The 21,752-nt window shown below is 43.1% G+C and overlaps 1 protein-coding gene across 2 annotated transcripts in view; it reads left to right on the top strand.

Annotated features, from left to right (window-relative positions):
* The window catches only part of FHL2 (four and a half LIM domains 2), a 143,819-nt gene extending 122,836 nt beyond the window's left edge, over positions 1–20,983 (top strand). For both annotated transcript variants that reach the window (XM_030201459.1, XM_030201458.1), the window contains exons 3-6: positions 771–945; positions 9,217–9,386; positions 16,648–16,834; positions 19,623–20,983. In XM_030201459.1, coding sequence (XP_030057319.1) covers positions 771–945; positions 9,217–9,386; positions 16,648–16,834; positions 19,623–19,774 — 684 coding nt within the window. In that variant the 3' untranslated portion in view covers positions 19,775–20,983. The remainder of the gene's footprint in view (positions 1–770; positions 946–9,216; positions 9,387–16,647; positions 16,835–19,622) is intronic.
* The last annotated feature ends 769 nt before the right edge of the window (positions 20,984–21,752 follow it).

The following is a 21,752-nucleotide window of genomic DNA, read 5'->3' as shown; positions in this document are numbered from 1 at the left end:
TAGATTCTATATATCATGCCTAAAAAAACAGCTCAGAAAAAAAATACACCTAGGAATATTCTATAAAGTATGCCTAAATTTAGGCGCACTTTATAGAATACACCTAAATTTAGGCACAATTTATAGAATAGGTCTAGCACCCATTTGTTCAACTAAATTTATTTGAGGGCAGTTATGCCAAGAAAATTTGGTATAAATGCCGACACCTACAATAGGCACAGACTGGGTGTATTCTATAACAACGCGCATAGATTTTAGAAACATCCATGACCCACCTATTCCACACCCATGACCACATCCCCTTTTCAAATTTACGTGCATCACTTTACAGAATATGCTTATACAGTTGTGTGTGTAAATTCTAATTAATGTCAATTCATGTTAATAATTGCTAATTGGCAATTATTGGTGCTTGTTAGCTATTTAATTTGTGCGTGCAAATCCAGAATACAATTGAATTTGCACACGCAACTTAAGTTGCACTATATAGAATCTGGGGTGTATATACAGTACTTTTCTCAGTCCCTAGAGGGCTCACGATCTAGGTTTTTGTACCTGGGGCAATGGAGGGTTAAGTTGAGTTGCCCAAGGTCACAGGGAACTGCAGTGGGAATCAAACCCAGGTCGCCAGGATTTAAGCCTGCTGCACTGCTCCACTGATCATAAGTTCTGACTTCTGATGCATAACATGATCCCAGTGTCCAGCCTTGCAAACTATCTATCAGAAATGCTGGCTCCTACTTATCAGTGTGTGTTTAAAATGTCAACAGGATCTGTCCTACAAAGACCGCCACTGGCATGAGTCCTGTTTCCACTGCTTCCAGTGCCAGAGTTCCCTGGTGGACAAGCCTTTCGCTGCCAAAGACGATCACTTGCTCTGTACAGAATGCTACTCCAATGAGTACTCTTCCAAGTGCAGTGAATGCAAGAAGACCATCATGCCAGGTGAGACTCCATCTTGAATCCCAGACATTACTTTGCCACTTAAAATAGCTGTGTCAATGTTTATGTTTATTGTATTTGATATAACACCTTTTTAACAGGTAAAACAAAGCAGTTTACAATGAAAATTTCATGAGTTAGAAAGGACCTGTCATCAGACAGGAAATTACAAGTATATGAACAGAAAAATGGAGAGAAGTATAGAGAGGGGGAAAGGAGGATGCAGAGATTCCCCACATAACTGCCTCCCTCCACAAGCTCACTCACCACTGACGACCTTGCTGAAGAAATGGGTCTTCAGAGTCGCTTTGAATTTAATGAGCGATGGCTTGAGTTGTACGGGCAATGGAAAAGGATTCCATAGTGTGAGTGTGAGAAAAAAAAAGGCCGAGTGTCTAGTGATTTGAAGACCAGTCAGGGAAGGTGGCGGTATGTAAAGCCATAGTGTAGCAGATGAACGAAGCAGATGGGAGGAGGAGTAAGAGGTTATAAGTGGCAACTGGTAGAGAAGGCAACCTGCATAAATAGCTTTCTAGGCAAGTACCAAAATTTTAAATTTAACTTGAAAAGTAATGGGAAGCCAATAGGAGGGGAGTGATGAACTGTAGAAACATAATGTACAAATCTATCTACATGGCCGGATTTAACTACCTGGGCTCCAAATGGTGGAACTTAATATCAGAGATCACAAGAAGCATCACGAACTATCTTCAATTTAGAAAAGAACTGAAAACATAGCTCTTTAAAAAAATTCTACAACAAATAGCTTAGCTATCAATGTCCATTCTGATTACTAATCATAAACTATCCTATAAGCCCCGACCAAAAGGTAAACTGTAATTGTAAGCACCACCTTAATTCTCAACCGAACTGTAAAATGTAAACCAATACTGCTACTGTAAACCAGAATGTAATTTATAAGCCACTTTGAACCGAAAATTGATTTTGGATAACAGCAGGATACAAGAATGCATGAATAAAATAAATAAAATCATACTGATGGGCATGACTGAGCAGATGAACAGATGTGTTTCAGGAATCACTGCAGTAGACCTGCATACACAGAATTACAATAATCTAGTCTTGATGTAACGTGTGCATGAAGAACAGTGGTTTGGAAATCACGATCATGAAAAGAATGTATAGTTCTGCATTGCCACAGGGCCCAGAAACAAGAGTAAACTGTGTGAGGTAATGGAGTTTCGAAGAAGATTTGCTGACCCACATAAGTACATAAGTAATGCCACACTGGGAAAAGATATTTAAAGGAATCAATGAGACAGACCAGAGTTCCAGTCAGTGTGAATGCAGTAACCGGGCAGTGTTTTGTTCATTGTTTCATCGGCCCTCTTACAGAACCTGAAGTCTCCTCCTTCCCACCTTAAGTCCTCGTATCTGCTCAGTAATTTCCCACCAACTATCAAAGGTGTGGAATACTTAACACAGAGCTTAGTGTGTGTTCTGCACCACTTTGGCTGTCCTATCCTGAAAGGAGTTTAGCGCCAAGAAAATGCTGTACTCATGTAGACAGCGCGCAGTACGTTTAAATTCAATGCTCATGAAGGTATTAACTATTAAACCCAGATGCAAAGAAGTGTCCAGAAAACCTGAAGGCTAAACACAAGTTGTCTAACACTGGGGCCTTAACACCAGGTCTGAGGAGAAATAAAATTTAGCTCATTCTTCTAGAAAGGGGCGGGTCAAAAATAAATAGCCAGGGAATGAGGAGATGAAGTGATAATGCCAACGAATACAGGGTTAAGGGGGAGGTGCTGTTGCTGTGGAATGAACTGTAAAGTCCTTGACTGCAGACATTTAACTGATACATGCATTAATAATTATATACAGACATGCACATGTGCATAAGAGATGTGCTTGCGACTCCAGGTGTCAATACAAATTCAGATAACTTTACTGGCATGACAATTTCACATGTGTTTCTAGACTAATAAATATATGGGTTAAGTTCAAGGTTCAAATTTGATCTACTGCATATTCTACTAAAAATCATAGCAGTTACAAAAACTCAAATTAAGGGAAGAAGCATTACAACAAAACAAAAAACAAAAACAGATACATAAGGATTACAAAGTAGTTTATAAATATCTGTCTAACGAGCTCTTTAAGTAGAACTCATTAGAAAATGGGCTTCCATCATATCTTAACGTGGGACTTTCCCATGCGCTAAAGCATTTTTCAATAATTATCTTTTCAGGTCATGTGCTAATGTTCACATTAGCATACGTTACCTGAAAAATGTTAACGCGGAAGCACTTATCACCTCCCATTTAGGAGGTGCTTCCGCATTAAGGGGCCCTTTGACTAAGCTGAGGTAGGGCTTACGTGTGTAGTGCATGCCAAAACGAGACTACTACCAGGCTAGGGTGCCCCATGATGGTAATTTCAGATTTGGTATGCGCTCATTCCGGTGGTAGAAATTATTTTTTTATTTTTTACCATGGACGGCGTTTCAAGCAGTAATCGGCAGGTGGCATATGCCAAATGCTTACCACACATGCTGCACATGAGCCCTTACCACTAGATCAATGAGTGGCAGTAAGGGCTCAGGCCGTAAATAGGTGAGTGCTAGTTTTAATTTTATCGCACGCCCATTTCCCGGCCCATTAAAAAAAATGCCCTTTTTCCTAGGCATGGTAAAAAAAATAGCCCGGTGCATGCCAAAACCAACACCTACACTATCGCAGGCCACTTTTTACCATAGCTTAGTAAAAGGACCCCTAAAAAGTCTTTGCTATTAAGTTAGAGGGTGCTAATGCGAACGCGTTAACTGAATAACGCTTCCATGCCCATTCTCTGCTCACGCAACGCCCCCTTTGAAAAATATTTTTTTTAATATAAATAATGCACACAGTGCATTCTAACAGGCAGATTCCCGCAAAATGCTTTAAAAAGCATTTCGCAGTAAGACTTTTCTTCCATGCTGAGTGTGCATTAGGGCCTAATGCCATTTAGTAAAAAGGCCCCTGAACTAGTTATAATTAAATTGAAAATTAATATTAAAAGGCATTAAAAGGTAAAAAGAAAAAGAGTAAAAGCATAAAACACAAAGCTAGCACATTATTAGTCCAAAGGCTGCCTCAAAGAGAAGGTTTGAGGTGAGCCTTATATTTCTGCACAAAAAGCTCCAATCTAATATACAAAGGTAAAGAGTTCAATAACATGGAAGCAATAACAGAAAAAACACTGGTACAAGTAGTATCAAAGCAGATCTTTTTATAAGGGATTGTCAACAGTTATTGCTGCAGTGAACAAAGAGATCTAGAAGCAGTGGCGTTCCTAAGTCTGCTGCCACCCGGGGAATATTCCCACCCGGCACATCACCTTCTGGGGGTGCAGCGAGCAGTCGCACAGCTGTCGGCTCCGCCAGTCCCCTGCCCCAGAACAGGAAGTAACCCAGAGAGAGGAGGGAACTGGCAGAGCTGACAGCCGCACGACTGCTCCCTACACCCCCTTGTGGCGTGCACCTGGCGTGGACCGCCCCCACCGCCCTGCCCTTGGTACACTACTGTCTTGAAGGAACTGACGAGATTAGTCAACTAGAAAGGAAACCTAGGTACACTAAAGCAATAGACCCATTGTGTAGTAACAAGGTTCTTATAAGAAAGACTTGAAGATACTGGTAATCAGTGCTCAGCTATATACAGTGGTGGAAATAAGTATTTGATCCCTTGCTGATTTTGTAAGTTTGCCCACTGACAAAGACATGAGCAGCCCATAATTGAAGGGTAGGTTATTGGTAACAGTGAGAGATAGCACATCACAAATTAAATCCGGAAAATCACATTGTGGAAAGTATATGAATTTATTTGCATTCTGCAGAGGGAAATAAGTATTTAATCCCTCTGGCAAACAAGACCTAATACTTGGTGGCAAAACCCTTGTTGGCAAGCACAGCGGTCAGACGTCTTCTGTAGTTGATGATGAGGTTTGCACACATGTCAGGAGGAATTTTGGTCCACTCCTCTTTGCAGATCATCTCTAAATCATTAAGAGTTCTGGGCTGTCGCTTGGCAACTCGCAGCTTCAGCTCCCTCCATAAGTTTTCAATGGGATTAAGGTCTGGTGACTGGCTAGGCCACTCCATGACCCTAATGTGCTTCTTCCTGAGCCACTCCTTTGTTGCCTTGGCTGTATGTTTTGGGTCATTGTCGTGCTGGAAGACCCAGCCACGACCCATTTTTAAGGCCCTGGCGGAGGGAAGGAGGTTGTCACTCAGAATTGTACGGTACATGGCCCCATCCATTCTCCCATTGATGCGGTGAAGTAGTCCTGTGCCCTTAGCAGAGAAACACCCCCAAAACATAACATTTCCACCTCCATGCTTGACAGTGGGGACGGTGTTCTTTGGGTCATAGGCAGCATTTCTCTTCCTTCAAACACGGCGAGTTGAGTTCATGCCAAAGAGCTCAATTTTTGTCTCATCTGACCACAGCACCTTCTCCCAATCACTCTCGGCATCATCCAGGTGTTCACTGGCAAACTTCAGACGGGCCGTCACATGTGCCTTCCGGAGCAGGGGGACCTTGCGGGCACTGCAGGATTGCAATCCGTTATGTCGTAATGTGTTACCAATGGTTTTCGTGGTGACAGTGGTCCCAGCTGCCTTGAGATCATTGACAAGTTCCCCCCTTGTAGTTGTAGGCTGATTTCTAACCTTCCTCATGATCAAGGATACCCCACGAGGTGAGATTTTGCGTGGAGCCCCAGATCTTTGTCGATTGACAGTCATTTTGTACTTCTTCCATTTTCTTACTATGGCACCAACAGTTGTCTCCTTCTCGCCCAGCGTCTTACTGATGGTTTTGTAGCCCATTCCAGCCTTGTGCAGGTGTATGATCTTGTCCCTGACATCCTTAGACAGCTCCTTGCTCTTGGCCATTTTGTAGAGGTTAGAGTCTGACTGATTCACTGAGTCTGTGGACAGGTGTCTTTCATACAGGTGACCATTGCCGACAGCTGTCTGTCATGCAGGTAACGAGTTGATTTGGAGCATCTACCTGGTCTGTAGGGGCCAGATCTCTTACTGGTTGGTGGGGGATCAAATACTTATTTCCCTCTGCAGAATGCAAATAAATTAATATACTTTCCACAATGTGATTTTCCGGATTTAATTTGTGATGTGCTATCTCTCACTGTTACCAATAACCTACCCTTCAATTATGGGCTGCTCATGTCTTTGTCAGTGGGCAAACTTACAAAATCAGCAAGGGATCAAATACTTATTTCCACCACTGTATAGAGGAGTTGCCTGATCATACATGCATTTATTATATAATAATTTATTAGCAGACTTTTTTTTATTAACTGCAGTCTTCGTAGTTAGAATGCCAGAAGACCTTGGCAGAGAATTACAATACTCAATCTTAGAGATGACTAAAAAAAGAAGAAGGATACGAGGTGTTGTACAATCAAAGAAAGTTCAAACCAACCAAATCTGTTTTAGAGTAAAGAAACATTTCTTAACTACCTGAGAAACTTGTTGGTGAAAATTCAGAGATGTGTCAATAATTACTCCATGAACTTTAATAGAGTGACAAGTTGGTAATATCACACCATCCATAGAATGTTAAATAGACAAAAGGAGAGAAGTTTTGCTGGTAAAAGTCATAAATTCACATTTAGTAAGGTTGAACTTAAGACCATTGTCTGTGAACCAAGAAGCAAAAGCAATATGATCAAACTTAGAAGAAACTATTGCAGTACTATCTGTGCTAGAGATTGACCAAAACCAAATCTGTGGCTGAAATTTGCTGCTCAGTTTTTGCTGAAACTGAAACCATCGTGCCAGCTCCGTGCGTCTTCTAGGCAGAAGACATCCCCCCCCTCCCCGTAGAAGACAGATCCCTCTGGCAGTGGCGTAGCCAAGGGTGGGCCCACTTTGGGCTCAGGCCCACCCAGTAGCACACCTATGATGTGGCTGGCAGGGATTCCCAAGCCCCACCAGCCGAAAACTTCCAGCAACTGCCCCTCCTGCATACCTTGTAAATAGCAGATCTTCACCTGCAGCGAGCAGCAACTGATACATACTGCTCGCACTGGCCCCACAGCCTTCTCTTTGATGTATTCCTGCCTATGCAGAAACAGGAAGTTACATCAGAGGGAAGGCTTAAAAGGAATGTGGGGGAGGGGAGATGTTTGAGAGACCATATGGCATGCAGACGAGAGAGGGAGAAACCAAATCACTTGTGGGACAGGGTGGAGTTCTGCCCACCCATCTTGAGCCCAGGCCCACCCAAAATTGGGTGTCTGGCTACGCCCCTGCCCTCTGGGCTTCCACTGCCCCACTCCTGGGCCGCCCAACCAACTGTAGGCCCTCTCCAGGCCTACCTTAAGAAGCTGTGGTGGTCTAGTGGCCTCATTGGGGGCAGGAACAAACTCCACTCACACTCATTCCTGCCTGGTGCCATTGCTCAGTCAAAATGGCTGCCAGGACTTCCCATGGCAGCCTCAGGAGATAGTTGTGGGAGGTCCCAGAAGCCAGTTTGAGACTGGAACTGGTATAAACAGATTGCTCCTGCTTATGCTGGTTCCAATCTCAAAATGGCTGCCGGGACCTCCTGTAGCAGTCTTCGCAAGGCTACTGTGGGAAGTCTCAGTAGCCATTTCGATGGAGCAGTGGCATGGGCAGAAATAAGTGGGCTTTGTTCCTGCCCTTGAAGAGACCACTAGACCACCACAGCTTCTTAAGATAGGCCCGGGGAGGCCTATGGGTGGTCAGACAGCCTGGGGGGCAGAGAGTGATCCCAGGGGTGGGGGGGGGGGGAGTTTTAGTTTTAGCATCACTCAAAGATCATTCAATCCTATAAAACTAAAAAATATAACTCTCATACAAACAATTTAAGGACAATTTAAAATACTTTTCCTGCTACAGGATCTAGCCAGAAAAGGTGGCACTAGGAGTCAAAAGGTGTCAAATGCTAATCGAAAAAAATTAAGTGGAGGCATGAGTAGCTTTCGAAGGAGGTGGTAAAACTAACCTGTTATTGGCTAGACATTGAAGTGTATGGGACATGTGGGATGGTTAGAGCAGCCAGATATGAAGGAGTTGTGGTATAACGAGCCTTATGGGTCGATGTAAGAACCTTGAACTGAATCCGATATGCTAATGGCAGCCAATGAAGGCCGTCCATCTTTTTGGATGTGACCGTCTCTTCCCCTTCTGAAATCGGAGATGGACATCCATATTTTGGCCCCTCCCTAGTCCTGCCCAAAACATGCCCAAACCACGCCCCCTTGCAATAAGGATGTACTGCAGTTTTAGATTCCATATCCTGGCTCTATAAAATTGGGATTTGGACATCAGTGCAATATGGATGTCTAAATGCCGGTTTTCATATCCACAAGACCTAACAAAGTACATTCAGTAGAATGATGAGCCATTTGTCATATATGAAAAGCATTTATTTTTCTAGATAGGTAACTGTACTGAGAATAATTAGCCAAAAATGGTAAATTGGAAATAGGTCAGTAAGTAGATGGTAAAGTAATATCATCTTTTGAGTCTTAGCTTCAGAAAAATGTAAAAAAGAAAAGAGAAAAAAGGACAGAAGCAGGGCCGGTGGAATGCAGTAAGCAAGGTATGCATAGCGGGGGGGAGGGGGGCCCAACATTCAAGGGGTGCCAGAAACTGCCATGCTTACCCATGCACTACGCTCCACTACCCACTGCTGCTGCACACAACAACCCTCCCAAGACCCACCTTGATCCTTGAAGGCCGCCCTGGTGGTGTAGCGGCTACAGGGCAGGAAAGAATCCCACTCTTTCCTGCCCTCTGCCGCTACTCTATCTCTGTTCTTCTTTGTTCTTCTGTGCCACGGGTGGCGACACTATATTTAAAAAATGGCTGCTGAGGCTTCCGGCGCCAATCTTGGAAATGCGTGCTGGGGGTGGAACTACCGCCAACGCCCATGTTGGGCCGGCGGTAGTTCTGGATTGTAAAAGGGTCCCTTTTTGTCTTCATAAGATAGTGCCTAAGAAGGCTCCTTCTTGCTTTCTTAAGCGCCCCCTTAAAAATTACTCTCTGCATGGGAAAATCTCTAATACATCAGTCTCTCGGTAACTACCAGGAAAATACTTTGTCCCTGAGAGAAATTAAGTGGCCAGCTGCATGCCTATGCTCAAATCACTAGCAATGAAATCTGAGCATAGATAGAGGAGCAATTTAAATTCTCATGGTACTCTTCTCATCCTGTCGCATTTGTGCTCCCATAAAAATGAGTAAAAAATTAGTTATATGCTTTGATCTTGCAACAGGAACCCGGAAGATGGAGTACAAGGGCAATAGCTGGCATGAGACCTGCTTCATCTGTGCACGCTGCCAACAGCCCATCGGGACAAAGAGTTTCATTCCCAAGGACGATCAAAACTTCTGCGTGGCTTGCTATGAAAAGCAATTTGCTATGCAGTGTGTTCAGTGCAAAAAGGTACCATTCAACCTTCATTTTACTCAGAAATTCCTATCACATTCACTGCATGCCTTGGTGACAAAGTAATGCACATTTTTGTAATCAAAGCCTGTCTTTTTCTTTGAAACATATGCAAAGTAGTTAGACCAATTTGCTCATACAATCAAGTAGAAATTTCTTCTCACTTCACAAATATTTTACTTCTCACTGGTTTATTTAATGCAGAGGAGCTGCCGTTCTCTTCGGTGGGAAATGTGAATCAGCACTCGTGAGCCTGAACTACTACTATGATGGTGTCAGGGTATAACAATGGTTAGATGTGTTCATTTCTGGTCGCCGCATCTCAAATAAGATATAGTGGAATTAGAAAAGGTACAGAGAAGGGTGACGAAAATGAAAAAGGGGATGGGCCAACTTCCTTATGAGGAAAGGCTGAAGCTGCTAGAGCTCTTCAGCTTGGAGAAAAGACAGCTGAGGGGAGATATGATAGAGGTCTATATAATAATGAGTGGAGTGGAACGGGTAGACGTGAATAATTTGTTTACTCTTTCCAAAAATACTAGGACTAGGGCTTTTCAGCTTGGAGAAGAGACGGCTGAGGGGAGATATGATAGAAGTGTATAAAATAATGAGTGGAATGGATCGGGTGGATGTGAAGCGACTGTTCACGCTATCCAAAAATACTAGGACTAGAGGGCATGAGTTGAAGCTACAGTGTGGTAAATTTAAAACGAATCGGAGAAAATTTTTCTTCACCCAACGTGTAATTAGACTCTGGAATTCATTGCCGGAGAACGTGGTACGGGCGGTTAGCTTGACGGAGTTTAAAAAGGGGTTAGATAGATTCCTAAAGGACAAGTCCATAGACCGCTATTAAATGGACTTGGAAAAATTCCGCATTTTTAGGTATAACTTGTCTGGAATGTTTTTACGTTTGGGGAGCGTGCCAGGTGCCCTTGACCTGGATTGGCCACTGTCGGTGACAGGATGCTGGGCTAGATGGACCTTTGGTCTTTCCCAGTATGGCACTACTTATGTACTTATGTACTTAGGGGGCATGCGATGAAACTACAAAGTAGTAAATTTAATACGAATCGGAGAAAACTTTTCTTCACTCAATGTGTAATTAAACTGTGGAACTCGTTGCCAGAGAATGTGGTAAAAGCAGTTAGCTTAGAGGAGTTTAAAAAAGGTTTGGATGGCTTCCTAAAGGAAAAGTCAATAGACCATTATTAAAATGGACTTGGGGGAAAATCCATTGCTTATTTCTAGGATAAGCAGCATAAAATGTATTATACTTTTTGGGGATTTTGCCAGTTACTTGTGGCCTGGATTGGCCACTGTTGGAAACAGGCTGCTGGGCTTGATGAACCTTTGGTCTGTCCCAGTATGGCAATACTTATGTACTTATGATATTAGATACCATAGAAGAACATTTAGCTTTATAAACCACTCTGTTAACTACCAGGCCCCTAAGACTGTATCCCTAAGATTCTGACAACTAGATTGAGCAATCATGATCACCCCAATACCACTCAAATAATTGGGCAGCATAATATTTTAAATATTAAATTGTGTTTATTTGGGATAATTCTATACAGTGGGTGCCAACATTTACATACTGATTATGCACATAAATGATTCGAATAATTGTATATACGTGTCTATATGCCAGAAACCCATCTGAAACCTACTTCATAGTCCATGAGCAGGCAGCAAAAAGGTCTCAAGCACAACCTTAAACTTAACCAGCAGTAGCATAAAAAGCCAGACACATTGAGTGTGCCTTCAACGCCAACAAATGGGTCTCATGTTTCAGTCCAGTCGGCAATTTATTCCATTCGAGAGTCCCAGCAATGGAAAAAGTTCCTTTTCTGGTCACATCCAGATGAAAGTGGTTCAGGCAGGCACAATACATTTCTCTTAACTGTCTCTGTGGTACATTACTGCTGTAATTGCCTATAATAAATTTAAATACACACATACCTTATGTGGCACATATTTGACAGGTAGGCGTATACATGGATGAAGCCTGGGCAGGACTGACACTCACATGGGGCCAGATCCAGTAAATGGTAGTCAAGATTAGGTGCCAGGAGAAATCCGTACCCAAGTGCTTTTCTCTAAAGGGTGCTCCAGGCTCAGCACCCTTTATACAATAACACTTAGTAGGCATTCCCGTGCCCAACTTTGGGCACAAAGATTTACGTCTGATGAAACCTGGTGTAAATCCTGGCACACAAGTTGGACGCATAACCCCGGTATTATATAACACTGCGCCAACATTTTTGGAATGCCCCTGACCCACCCATGGCCAAGCTCCTTAATGGGTTGTGCGTGAGACACTTTGGGCATGCAGCATTATAGAATAGCACATAGGCAGATCCTTTTGTAAGTCCAAACTAGTGCCACTTAACGTCAGTAATTGATTGTTAGTGACTTGTTAACTAATTAGTTTGTGTGTGGATCTTGGATCTGTGCCCAAATATGGGCACCATACACGGACTCCAGGGAATAACATGGAGGGGCATTTTCGAAAGGGACGTCCAAGTTTTGATGAGGACGTCCTCGCAAAATGTCCCCATCCAGGGGCGGGGAAACCCGTATTTTCAAAACAAGATGGACATCCAGCTTTCGTTTCGATAATATGGTCAGGGACGCCCAAATCCTGAAATTTGGTCGTCCTTAGAGATGGTCGTCCCTAGACTTGGTCGTTTCTGATTTTCAGTGATAAGCAAAACCAAGGACGTCCATCTTGGTCTTGGGAGGAGCCAGTATTTGTAGTGCACTGGTCCCCCTGACATGCCAGGACAGTGGACTTCATAAATTGCTCCCAGGAACATAGCTCCCTTACCTTGTGTGCTGAGCCCCCCAACCCCACCCCCCCCCAAAAAAAAAAAACAACCCACTACCCACAACTGTACACCACTACCATAGCCCTTACAGGTGAAGGGGGGCACCTAGATGTGTGTACAGTGAGTTTGTGGTGGGTTTTGGAGGGCTCACTGTTTCCTCCACAAATGTAACAGGTGTGGGGGGGGGGGGGGGGGGGGAATGGGCCTAGGTCTGCCTGCCTGAAGTGCATTGCACCCACTAAAACTGCTCCAGGGACCTGCATGCTGCTGTCATGGACCTGAGTATGACATCTGAGGCTGGCATAGAGGCTAGCAATCAATATTTTGAAAGATATTTTTTGAGGGTAGGAGGGGGTTGGTGACCACTGAGGGAGTAAGGGGAGGTCATCCCCGATTCTCTCCAGTGGTCATCTGGTCATTTTGGACACCTTTTTGTGCCTTGGTCATAAGAAAACCACGACCAGGTAAAGTCGTCCAAGTGTTCGTCAGGGACGTCCTTGTTTCTTTCGATTATGGGTTGAGGACCTCCTAGTGTTAGGCACGCCCAAGTCCCGACTTCGCTACACCTCCAATACGCCCCCTGGAACTTTGGCCGTCCCTGCGATGGAAAGCAGTAGGGGACGTCCAAAATCTGCTTTCGATTATACCGATTTGGACAACCCTGTGAAGACGCCCATCTTCTGATTTATGTCAAAAGATGGGCGTCCTTCTCTTTTCAAAATGAGCCCAATAGAGTACTATAAGTTACACATATATCTCCAGCTGTATGGCCCTTTCTGTGGGCCAGACAATAGGGGAAGCCTAGGGCAGGAAGGTGGACAGCTTGTGGGGGGGGGGGGGGGGGAGCTATTTGGGCTCAAGGCAGCTTTATTGATATAAGTTTGATTCAGTTTGTTTAACTGAGATGCAAATGCATTTTTTGCAGAAGTTTTTCTAAGGCCCATTCAGTTAGTTGAATCGATCCCATAATTATAAAGTCAACCTAGTTCAAGGAAGCCCATATGTTATCTGAGTACAAAAGTCTTCTGTAAATGATCATTCATGGGAATGTAAGACAATCCTGTGCTTCTATCACCAAATGAGATGTATCTTTCTGAGTCACACTTGGGTTACTAGTTCCAAATTCAGAGGAATGCATACCACAGTGAACTATATTGAGCAAAAGTGAATGGGGAAGAAATTACAGCAAAGTTAAAACAGTAAAAGAAAGATCTTTTTAAAAAATAAACCGAAAATAATTACATTTAGTTAATCAGTAGCTAGAGCACAGGTTTAATTTCCTGCCCCTTATAGCCTTGTTTATTGAAGTGCAGAAATTAGTGGTGTGTAGAGGAAAAAATGGGGGGTTTTTTGGTTTAGTTTCACAAGTTTCCTATTTTGTGATTTTATTTAACTTTTTGTAAGCCACATTGTGCCTGCATGTGTGGGAAAATGTGGGATATAATCAAACCATAAATAAATAAATAAGTTGTTTGCTGAATATTTTATGTTTTGGGGGCATTGCACTCCCTGAAAGGCTTTGCTTAACGCAAGACTCTCTCTACTTCAGGAAGCAGATGGAATCTTGGCTGTTTAATGGATGAATTAACTAACTTGCTCGTCACACCAAGTGAGACGGGTTGCACATACCTTATTTTCTGTTACTCTGACTTATCTATGTGCACCATCTTTGCTTACACCCTATGCTGTCAATTTAAATGTTTTATTACATATTGTGTTGACACTGTAATGTAGCATGCTGTGCCTTACTTTATATTGTTAATCTGAATATTTTTACTGCTGTAATTGCCTATTGCCTATGTTTGACTTATTTTTGCTGTACACCGCTTTGAGTGAATTCCTTCAAAAAGGCGATAAATCCTATTAAATAAATAATAGTGTGCACTATTTGTGAAGAATGTGCACTATTAATTACACAGGGATAAGTATAAACTGGAGAATTGTATAAATGATGCCTAAAGTTTGGTGCTAATTAGGCGCCCAACTTTCAGCATAGAAATGCATTCTAACAAGCGCAAGGCGCCGAAATGGGGCTGAAACAGCAGATCAGCCTGAAAATATGTACTTATGCACCCAGTTATATGATAGCACCTAAGTGTCTTCACTTGTACCTGCAAAGGGGGCGGGCCATGGGAGGGGCCTGGGCAGGTCAGAGGTGTTCCTGAAAATTGCACGCAGTTTTATAGAATACCACGGATGGGCGCCCAACTTGCACACCAGGATTTACACCACATGGTATAAGTCGTGCCCATAGTTGGGTACGGAATGCAGCACCCAATGCTGTTACATAAGTACATAAGTATTGCCATACTGGGAAAGACCAAAGGTCCATCATGCCCAGCATCCTGTTTCCAACAGTGGCCAATCCAGGTCACAAACAAGTACCTAGACAGAAACCCAATTAGCAGCAACAATCCATGCTACATATCCCAAGGCAAGTGGTTGCTTCCCCATGTCTGTTTCAATAGCACACTATGGACTTTTTCTCCAGGAATTTGTCCAAACCTTTTTTAAGCCCAGATACGCTAACCACTGTTTTCTAATTCACAAACTCCTGGGCTTTAAACTGCAGTAAAGGCAAATGCAATATGTGAGAGTTATTTGCATCTTACTTTGCTTTAGAAAATAGGGGCCTTAAAATATGTCCATAAGAAATTCACTTAGGTCTCTTTTATCAAGCCTTGCTAGCGGTTTCTAGTGTGCCAATGCCGACAAAGCCCATACACTTTGAACGGGCTCCGTCGGCATTGCCGTATGGGAACCACTAGCACGGCTTAATAAAAGAGGCCTTTAAACTCCCTTGAAAAGACTCAGGGGCCCTTTTACAAAAGGATATTAGAATCTGGGCTTAGCAAGTTTCCTACATGCTAAACCCAGATTCAATGCAGACCGTGTGCTAATGTTGTCATTAGAAGGCAGGATGCGCTCCATATTAAATCTGCATTAACCAATTATCACACGCTAATCAGAATGCGCTAACCGAATAACTCTTCCATGCCCATGCTAATGCCCATTCCCCATCCATGACACTCCCCCTCCAGAAAAATATTTTAAAAAATAATGTGCTTGATCTGATGTTCTAGTGTCATTCTGTGCCTGAATCAGCAGCTCAGTTTTATTTATTGGGATTTATTAACCACCATTATAAAAAGATTCACCCAAGGCGGTTGTGTGATCTACAGTCCCCAGCCCCTCTAGCAGTATAACGCAATCACCTGATAGTGAGTTTTATACTTTACATAGTGGCTTGGTGTGAATATCTGTATTATACACCATTGCATTATATTTTTGGACCCCTGATGAAGACTTTCAAAACATGGCCATTAAATAAGCAAATAACATCTTTTTGGATTTTAGCCTAGTTCTTTTGTGTTTAGATCCTCTTCTTTCTTTCTGCAATCTGTGTGGATCCACTCCTTTGTCTGTTCCTTAACCATGTACTTTTTTTTTTTAATTTTTTTATTTATAAAGTTTCATAACAATCATAATATACAACTTATGAGTGATAATACACAAAATTAAGAAATAAATTTAAGAAAATTATAATCTTGCTTAATTAACAAAATAACTCAGTAATAGAAATTTGGCCCAAGATTGGAATAAACTAAGAAATCAGATATGTATTACATACACATCATCATGTAATTAAACTTAATGATACAGCTTACCCAGGTGGCTTACCCCAAACTGTCTTACAGTGTTTCATCTGGACTAGGCTATTACATTAACCTCTTCCTTACTTTGTAAAAATTCCTCTAATTGTTTAGGATCAAAGAATTGAAATTGCTTTGATTGAAATAACATTCGACAAATACAAGGAAACTTAAGTACACAATTTGTACCTATTGCCAAAGCCCTCGGACGAAAGCTAAAAAGGCTTTGCGCCTTTTCTGAGTTTCTCTAGCTAAGTCTGGATAAATTCTTATTTTTGATCCCAATAGAGTCCAAATGCCTTAAGGAAAGTTTTAATACTGCATCTCTGTCCATTTCCAGGGCAAAAGAGAGCCCTTAACCGTGTACTAATGTTGTCATTAGCACGTGTTGCCTGCAAAAAGTTAACAGGGAGGCATTTACCGCCTCCTATTTAGGAGGCACTGTGCTCCTGCATTAAATCTGCGTTATCCAATTAGCACACACTAATCAGAATGCACTAGCTGAATTACACTTCTATGCCCATTCCCCACCAAAAACTATTTTTAAAAGATAATGTGCAATTATCACGCAGAAAAGGGGAAATAACCAAAAAATGCATTTTGTGGTAAGCGTTTTTGCATGCATTAAGCATGCATTAGGGCTTAATGCCCTTCAGTGGAGGGGCCCCTTAATTTCTCAAGTTTTTGGGTGTAAGTACATTGAAACCATGTTGATAATCTCTAATGCTTCTTTTTATGTTTGAAACCTTTTCCTACTGTCTAATATTGTAGCCCATCACTACTGGTGGAGTAACTTACAGGGAGCAGCCATGGCATAAGGAGTGCTTCATTTGTACTGGATGCAAGCAGCAGTTGTCTGGACAGCGCTTCACCTCTCGAGACGAATTCCCGTACTGTCTAAACTGCTTCTCTAACCTATATGCCAAAAAATGTGCTGGATGCTCCAACCCTATTAGTGGTAAGTACATTATTGCTGTATACATTATATTAGAAAGAAGAGGCAATGTTTTATTCATGCATATTCATCGTGGATATTCTGAAAATCTGATTGGCTGTGGGTTCCCCAGGACAGGTTTGGAAAGCCCAGCCTTAGACCAAAATACCTTGCCAAAACCAAACCAGAGAGAAAATAGTGCTTAAGACCACCTGCTATTAGCGCCATCTGCTGGAGATACAACATTTTTGATTAGTGTATGACTAGAGAATGACACTGGAACAAAGTTTGTCATCATCCCCGCCCCATCCCTGCAGGTTCTGTCCAGAGGCGTAGCTGGGGGGGGGGGGGGGGGGCAGGGGAGCGGCCACTCCCCCAAATGGACTTCCACCAGTGCCGGTGCCTATTTTTTACTGTCATCCAGTAAATCCTTTCAAAAAAATCAAAAATTCAGACGTTATCTCTCAAAGACGTCTTCTAGATAATAGCTGTAGCATCCAGCATGATATATCTCAATACATTCTACATCAGGTATATTACAGTCTAGAAGGTCCATTCCATGTTTAATTCTTAAAACAAACAAACTATGGCATTGGTACCTTTTATTTAAAAAAAGGCACAAACTAAACATCCAATCACAAGCTCAGCTATTGGTATATGAGCTGTGGAACCAATCACGGATAAAGACAGCCGATAGTAATGAAGCAGACTAAATACAGCCATTCAGTTTCAGCATTTACACTGGTCAGGGCAGCTGAGCATAAAAATCAATAATTAAGGGGTCCTTTTACTAAGGTGCGCTGAAAATGGCCTGCGCTGGTGTAGACGCGTGTATTGGATGCACGCAGGTCCATTTTTCAGCGCACCTGCAAAAAAGGCCTTTTTTGGGGGGGGGGGGCTAAAAATGGATGTGCGGCAAAATGAAAATTGGCGCGCGTCCATTTTGGGCCTGAGACCTCACCGCCACCCATTGACTTAGCAGTAAAGTCTCACACATTAACCAGGTGGTAATCATCAGCGTGCGTACACTGATGATTACCACCCGGTTAGCACCAAACGCCGGAAATTTTCTGGTGCATAAAAAAAAAAAATTACCACCCGGGCCTCGCATTATCCAGTTGGTAGTTCCAAATTGGCATGCGTTGGGCACACATAGGCGCCTACGCGGCTTAGTAAAAGGGCCCATAAGTCATTCCCAAGCACCATCCCGCCAGTCAAGTGGGTCTGCGTATAGTGTATTAGATGAGTTTTGACTTACGAGGTTTTTTTGGACATTCACGTTAACACATTATCCCCCAGGATTCTATATAGCATGACTTACGTTATACATGCAAATACAGTCGTATTCTGTATTTGCGTGTGCAACTTAATTAACAAGTGCTGATAATTACCAATTAACAAGCAATTATTGACACTAATTGGCATTAGAATTTACACACACAACTGTCTAAGTGTATTATATAGCATGCTGCACATAAATTCTAATTCACATATTGGCATATTTTCAAAGCACTTAGCCTTCCAAAGTTCCATAGCTTTCTATGGAACTTTGGAAGGCGGCTAAGTGCTTTGAAAATAGCTGAAAAGTGGGCTGAGTCATTGGCATTTCTAAAATGTATGCACGTTGTTATAGAATACACCTGGACTACGTCTGTCGTCTGGATTTACACCAAGTTCTATTTGGCATAACTGCCCATGACTAAAGTTAGTCGCATGTACCGGCGCTCACCATATTCTATACCATGTGGAAATTTAGGCTTATTCTATGAAGTGCATCTAAATTAAGATGTACTTCATAGAATATGCTTAGGAGAATTTCATTTCGGTGCCAATTTTTTAGGCGTGATATATAGAATCTAGTCCTATAGGTTTGGAGTGTCAAGTCACAATTTGATTTATATTTTACAGTTGGACTATGATACCTGTGGTAGAAATGTCTGCAGTTGAATTTATTTTATGCAGATTTTTAGATTCCCACATTTGATGGTCCATAATTTATACACCAAAAATTTATGGTGATTGGAGATTTTGATGACTCATTTTGATTCTCCTTCTCTTGGATATTTTGATGTTTTGTGACTTAAAAAAAAAAAAATAGGCACAAAATATGGGTATTTCCAGACATTCTTATAGACTCCCTCTTTATGAAACTGCCCCTCTCTCCCACATGCGTGGGGATCCCAAGATACACTTAACTATGAAAATTACTTTAGCAGTTCTGTAATAGATGTACAGAACCGCCATTACCTAAATTTTAATTGAGGTAGGCAAATAGAAAGAGCCTGTACATTCCAAGATTACTGTGGGGCCCTTTTACTAAGCCGCATAGGCGCCTACGCACGCCCAATACGTGTCAATTTTGAGTTACTGCCCCGGCTACCGCGTGGCCCTTGTGGTAATTGCATTTTTGACGTGTCCGCTAGGCGCATCAGAAAATATTTTTAGTTTTTGGTGTGCGGGCAGTAATCGGGTGGTAATCAGCATTTTGCGCACGTAGACCATTACCGCCCAGTTACCGCATGAGACCTTACCGCTAGGTCAACGGCATTTTTTACAGGTGCGCTGAAAAATGATTCTGCACGCGCCCAAAACATGCGTCAACACTACCATAGGCCATTTTCAGCCCGTCTTTGTAAAAGGGCCCCTGTGTGATTTAAAGCCAGTGGGAGCAAGATCTGAGGTTGTAGGTGAAACATGTTATTTCACCCAGAAGCTATAGCACAGAATAAGATGGATCACCTAGCAAGGCCAAAATGCTGTGTTTATGCTGAATAATCCAACAGTAGTTTCTGTTCTCTTGTTTTGTTGGCAGGGCTGGGAGGATCTAAATATATCTCCTTTGAAGAGCGGCAATGGCACAATGATTGTTTTAATTGCAAGAAGTGTTCTGTTTCCTTGGTGGGTCGCGGCTTCCTCACGGATAGAGATGACATACTTTGCCCTGAGTGTGGAAAAGATATTTAAAGAAAAAAAAAAGACAAAGAAAATAAGTAGAACTTTGCAAACCTGTGTTCTTCTGAAATAAGTCTTGTGGTTTGCTTTCCCAGTTGATGGCTTGGTGTTCTCTGTTTTATACATAAAGTAACATTTTTTCCCTCAGACGAAACACAGATAGATGATGGCAGTTGGTGATGGCAAGGCCCGTCTAGCTGCCTGTTTTCACTTCCTGTTGCAGTATCACAGATCCTACTAAATCCCTAATTGTACCCTCCCTTCCCCTTAATTAAGGATCTTCTGTACGTGTCCAGTTTTTTTTTTCTTTAAATCTGATACTGTTTTTATGTTTATCAGCTCCACTAGGATGTTATTCCTTGTAGCCATCAACCTCTCTGTGAGGAAATGCTCGTCACATCTAAGTCTAAGCTGGGCCACATAAAGGGTCATTTTGAAAAGTATTTCTATGGATAGTCTCATTATGCCCCCTGGTTTATGTTCCTTATGACTGAAAAATGCTTTCTTATTTTGCATTTATACTTTTTTTTGATATTTGAATCGCTTCATTATATTCTTTCCCATCCCCTTCACCTCCTCTATGGTGTACCCTCTCTTCCCCCTGGGTATTGTTCTGGAAATTTGCCTTTTAGAACCAGATGCATTACTCCAGAACACACATCAATGATTAATACTGAAGCATTATCACCTCCTTTCTTCCATCTCTAAGCGGCTTTCTACGCTATCCCTATACTGTAGTGCAGTAAGTGTTTTGGCGGAGGGGGGGGGGGGGGGGGGGGAGAATGTAGCCTGCCGTTTCTGCACAGCAAAGTGCCCTACCACATGTTATGCATGATTAGTGCAGATGCACTTAACAGCACCTCTTGAGGTGAAATTTGGAGAACAGTTCTATAAAAGGGCACCTAAATTTAGGCATGTACAACATACCTACTTGTAGCCTATTCTATGAAGAAAAGTGCCTGTGTACTTTCCATTATAGAATACCAGAATAACAGGTCATGTACTCACACATGAAAGGGAAAGGGGATGGGATTTGAAATACTGCCTTTCTGTGAGTACAACCATGGGCGTAGCCAGACTTCGGTGGGAGGGGGATTCAGAGCCCAAGGTGAGGGGGCACATTTTAGGCCAACCCCCTGGAATTGTCGACACTCCCCTCCCGCCATCGCCGCCGCCACCACCACCACCAATAACTTTGACACCCCCCCCCTGCCAACGACCCTCCCGCCACCAACCCTTCGTCGCCTACCTTTGCTGGCGGGGGACCCCAACCCCCGCCAGCCGAGGTCCTCTTCTTCCTTCGTTCTGTTTCTGAGTCTGACGTCCTGCACATTGTACGTGCAGGACGTCAGACTCACAGAAACAGAACAAAGCCTTGCAATCTGCAGGGCTTCATTCTGTTTCTGTGTGTCTGACATCCTGCACATTGTACGTGCTGGACGTCAGACTCAGAAACAGAACGAAGGAAGAAGAGGACCTCGGCTACTGGGGGTTGGGGTTCCCCGCCAGCAAATGTAGCAGACGTTGACGGCGGGTTGGCGGCGAGAAGGGGAGTCGAGAGGGTCGTTGGCAGGGCGGTCCAGGGCCAAATCTACGGGGGCCCAGGCCCCCGTGGCCCCACGTAGCTACGCCCGATTCACACACATCCTGGCACCTAAATCTTGGCACTTTCTTTACAGAATTCCCTACTGTATCCAGCTGCACTAACTGTGCATGTGACAGTGTGTGCTGCTTACCATGCACTAACTATAATGTGAGGTCCACACCCTGCCCAGTCCTGCAGGACCGCCGAGAGACTAGGCCGGGCCCGGGGCAAGGCCGCCCCACCTCCGCTGCCGCCTCCCTCGCTCCCCCCGCCGCTGCAGTCCGCGGTCTCACCTGCCTGCCTCCACGGCTCCGGGCCCCCTTCATTCAAAGCGGCAGTCACAGATCGCGTCTCTTCGACCTTCCATCCCTGTGTCCTGCCCTCATCTGATGTAACTTCCGGTTT

This window comes from Microcaecilia unicolor, chromosome 4 (genome assembly GCF_901765095.1).
Source record: "Microcaecilia unicolor chromosome 4, aMicUni1.1, whole genome shotgun sequence".
NCBI lineage: Eukaryota > Metazoa > Chordata > Amphibia > Gymnophiona > Siphonopidae > Microcaecilia > Microcaecilia unicolor.
This window is presented reverse-complemented; position numbering and strand designations above follow the sequence as displayed.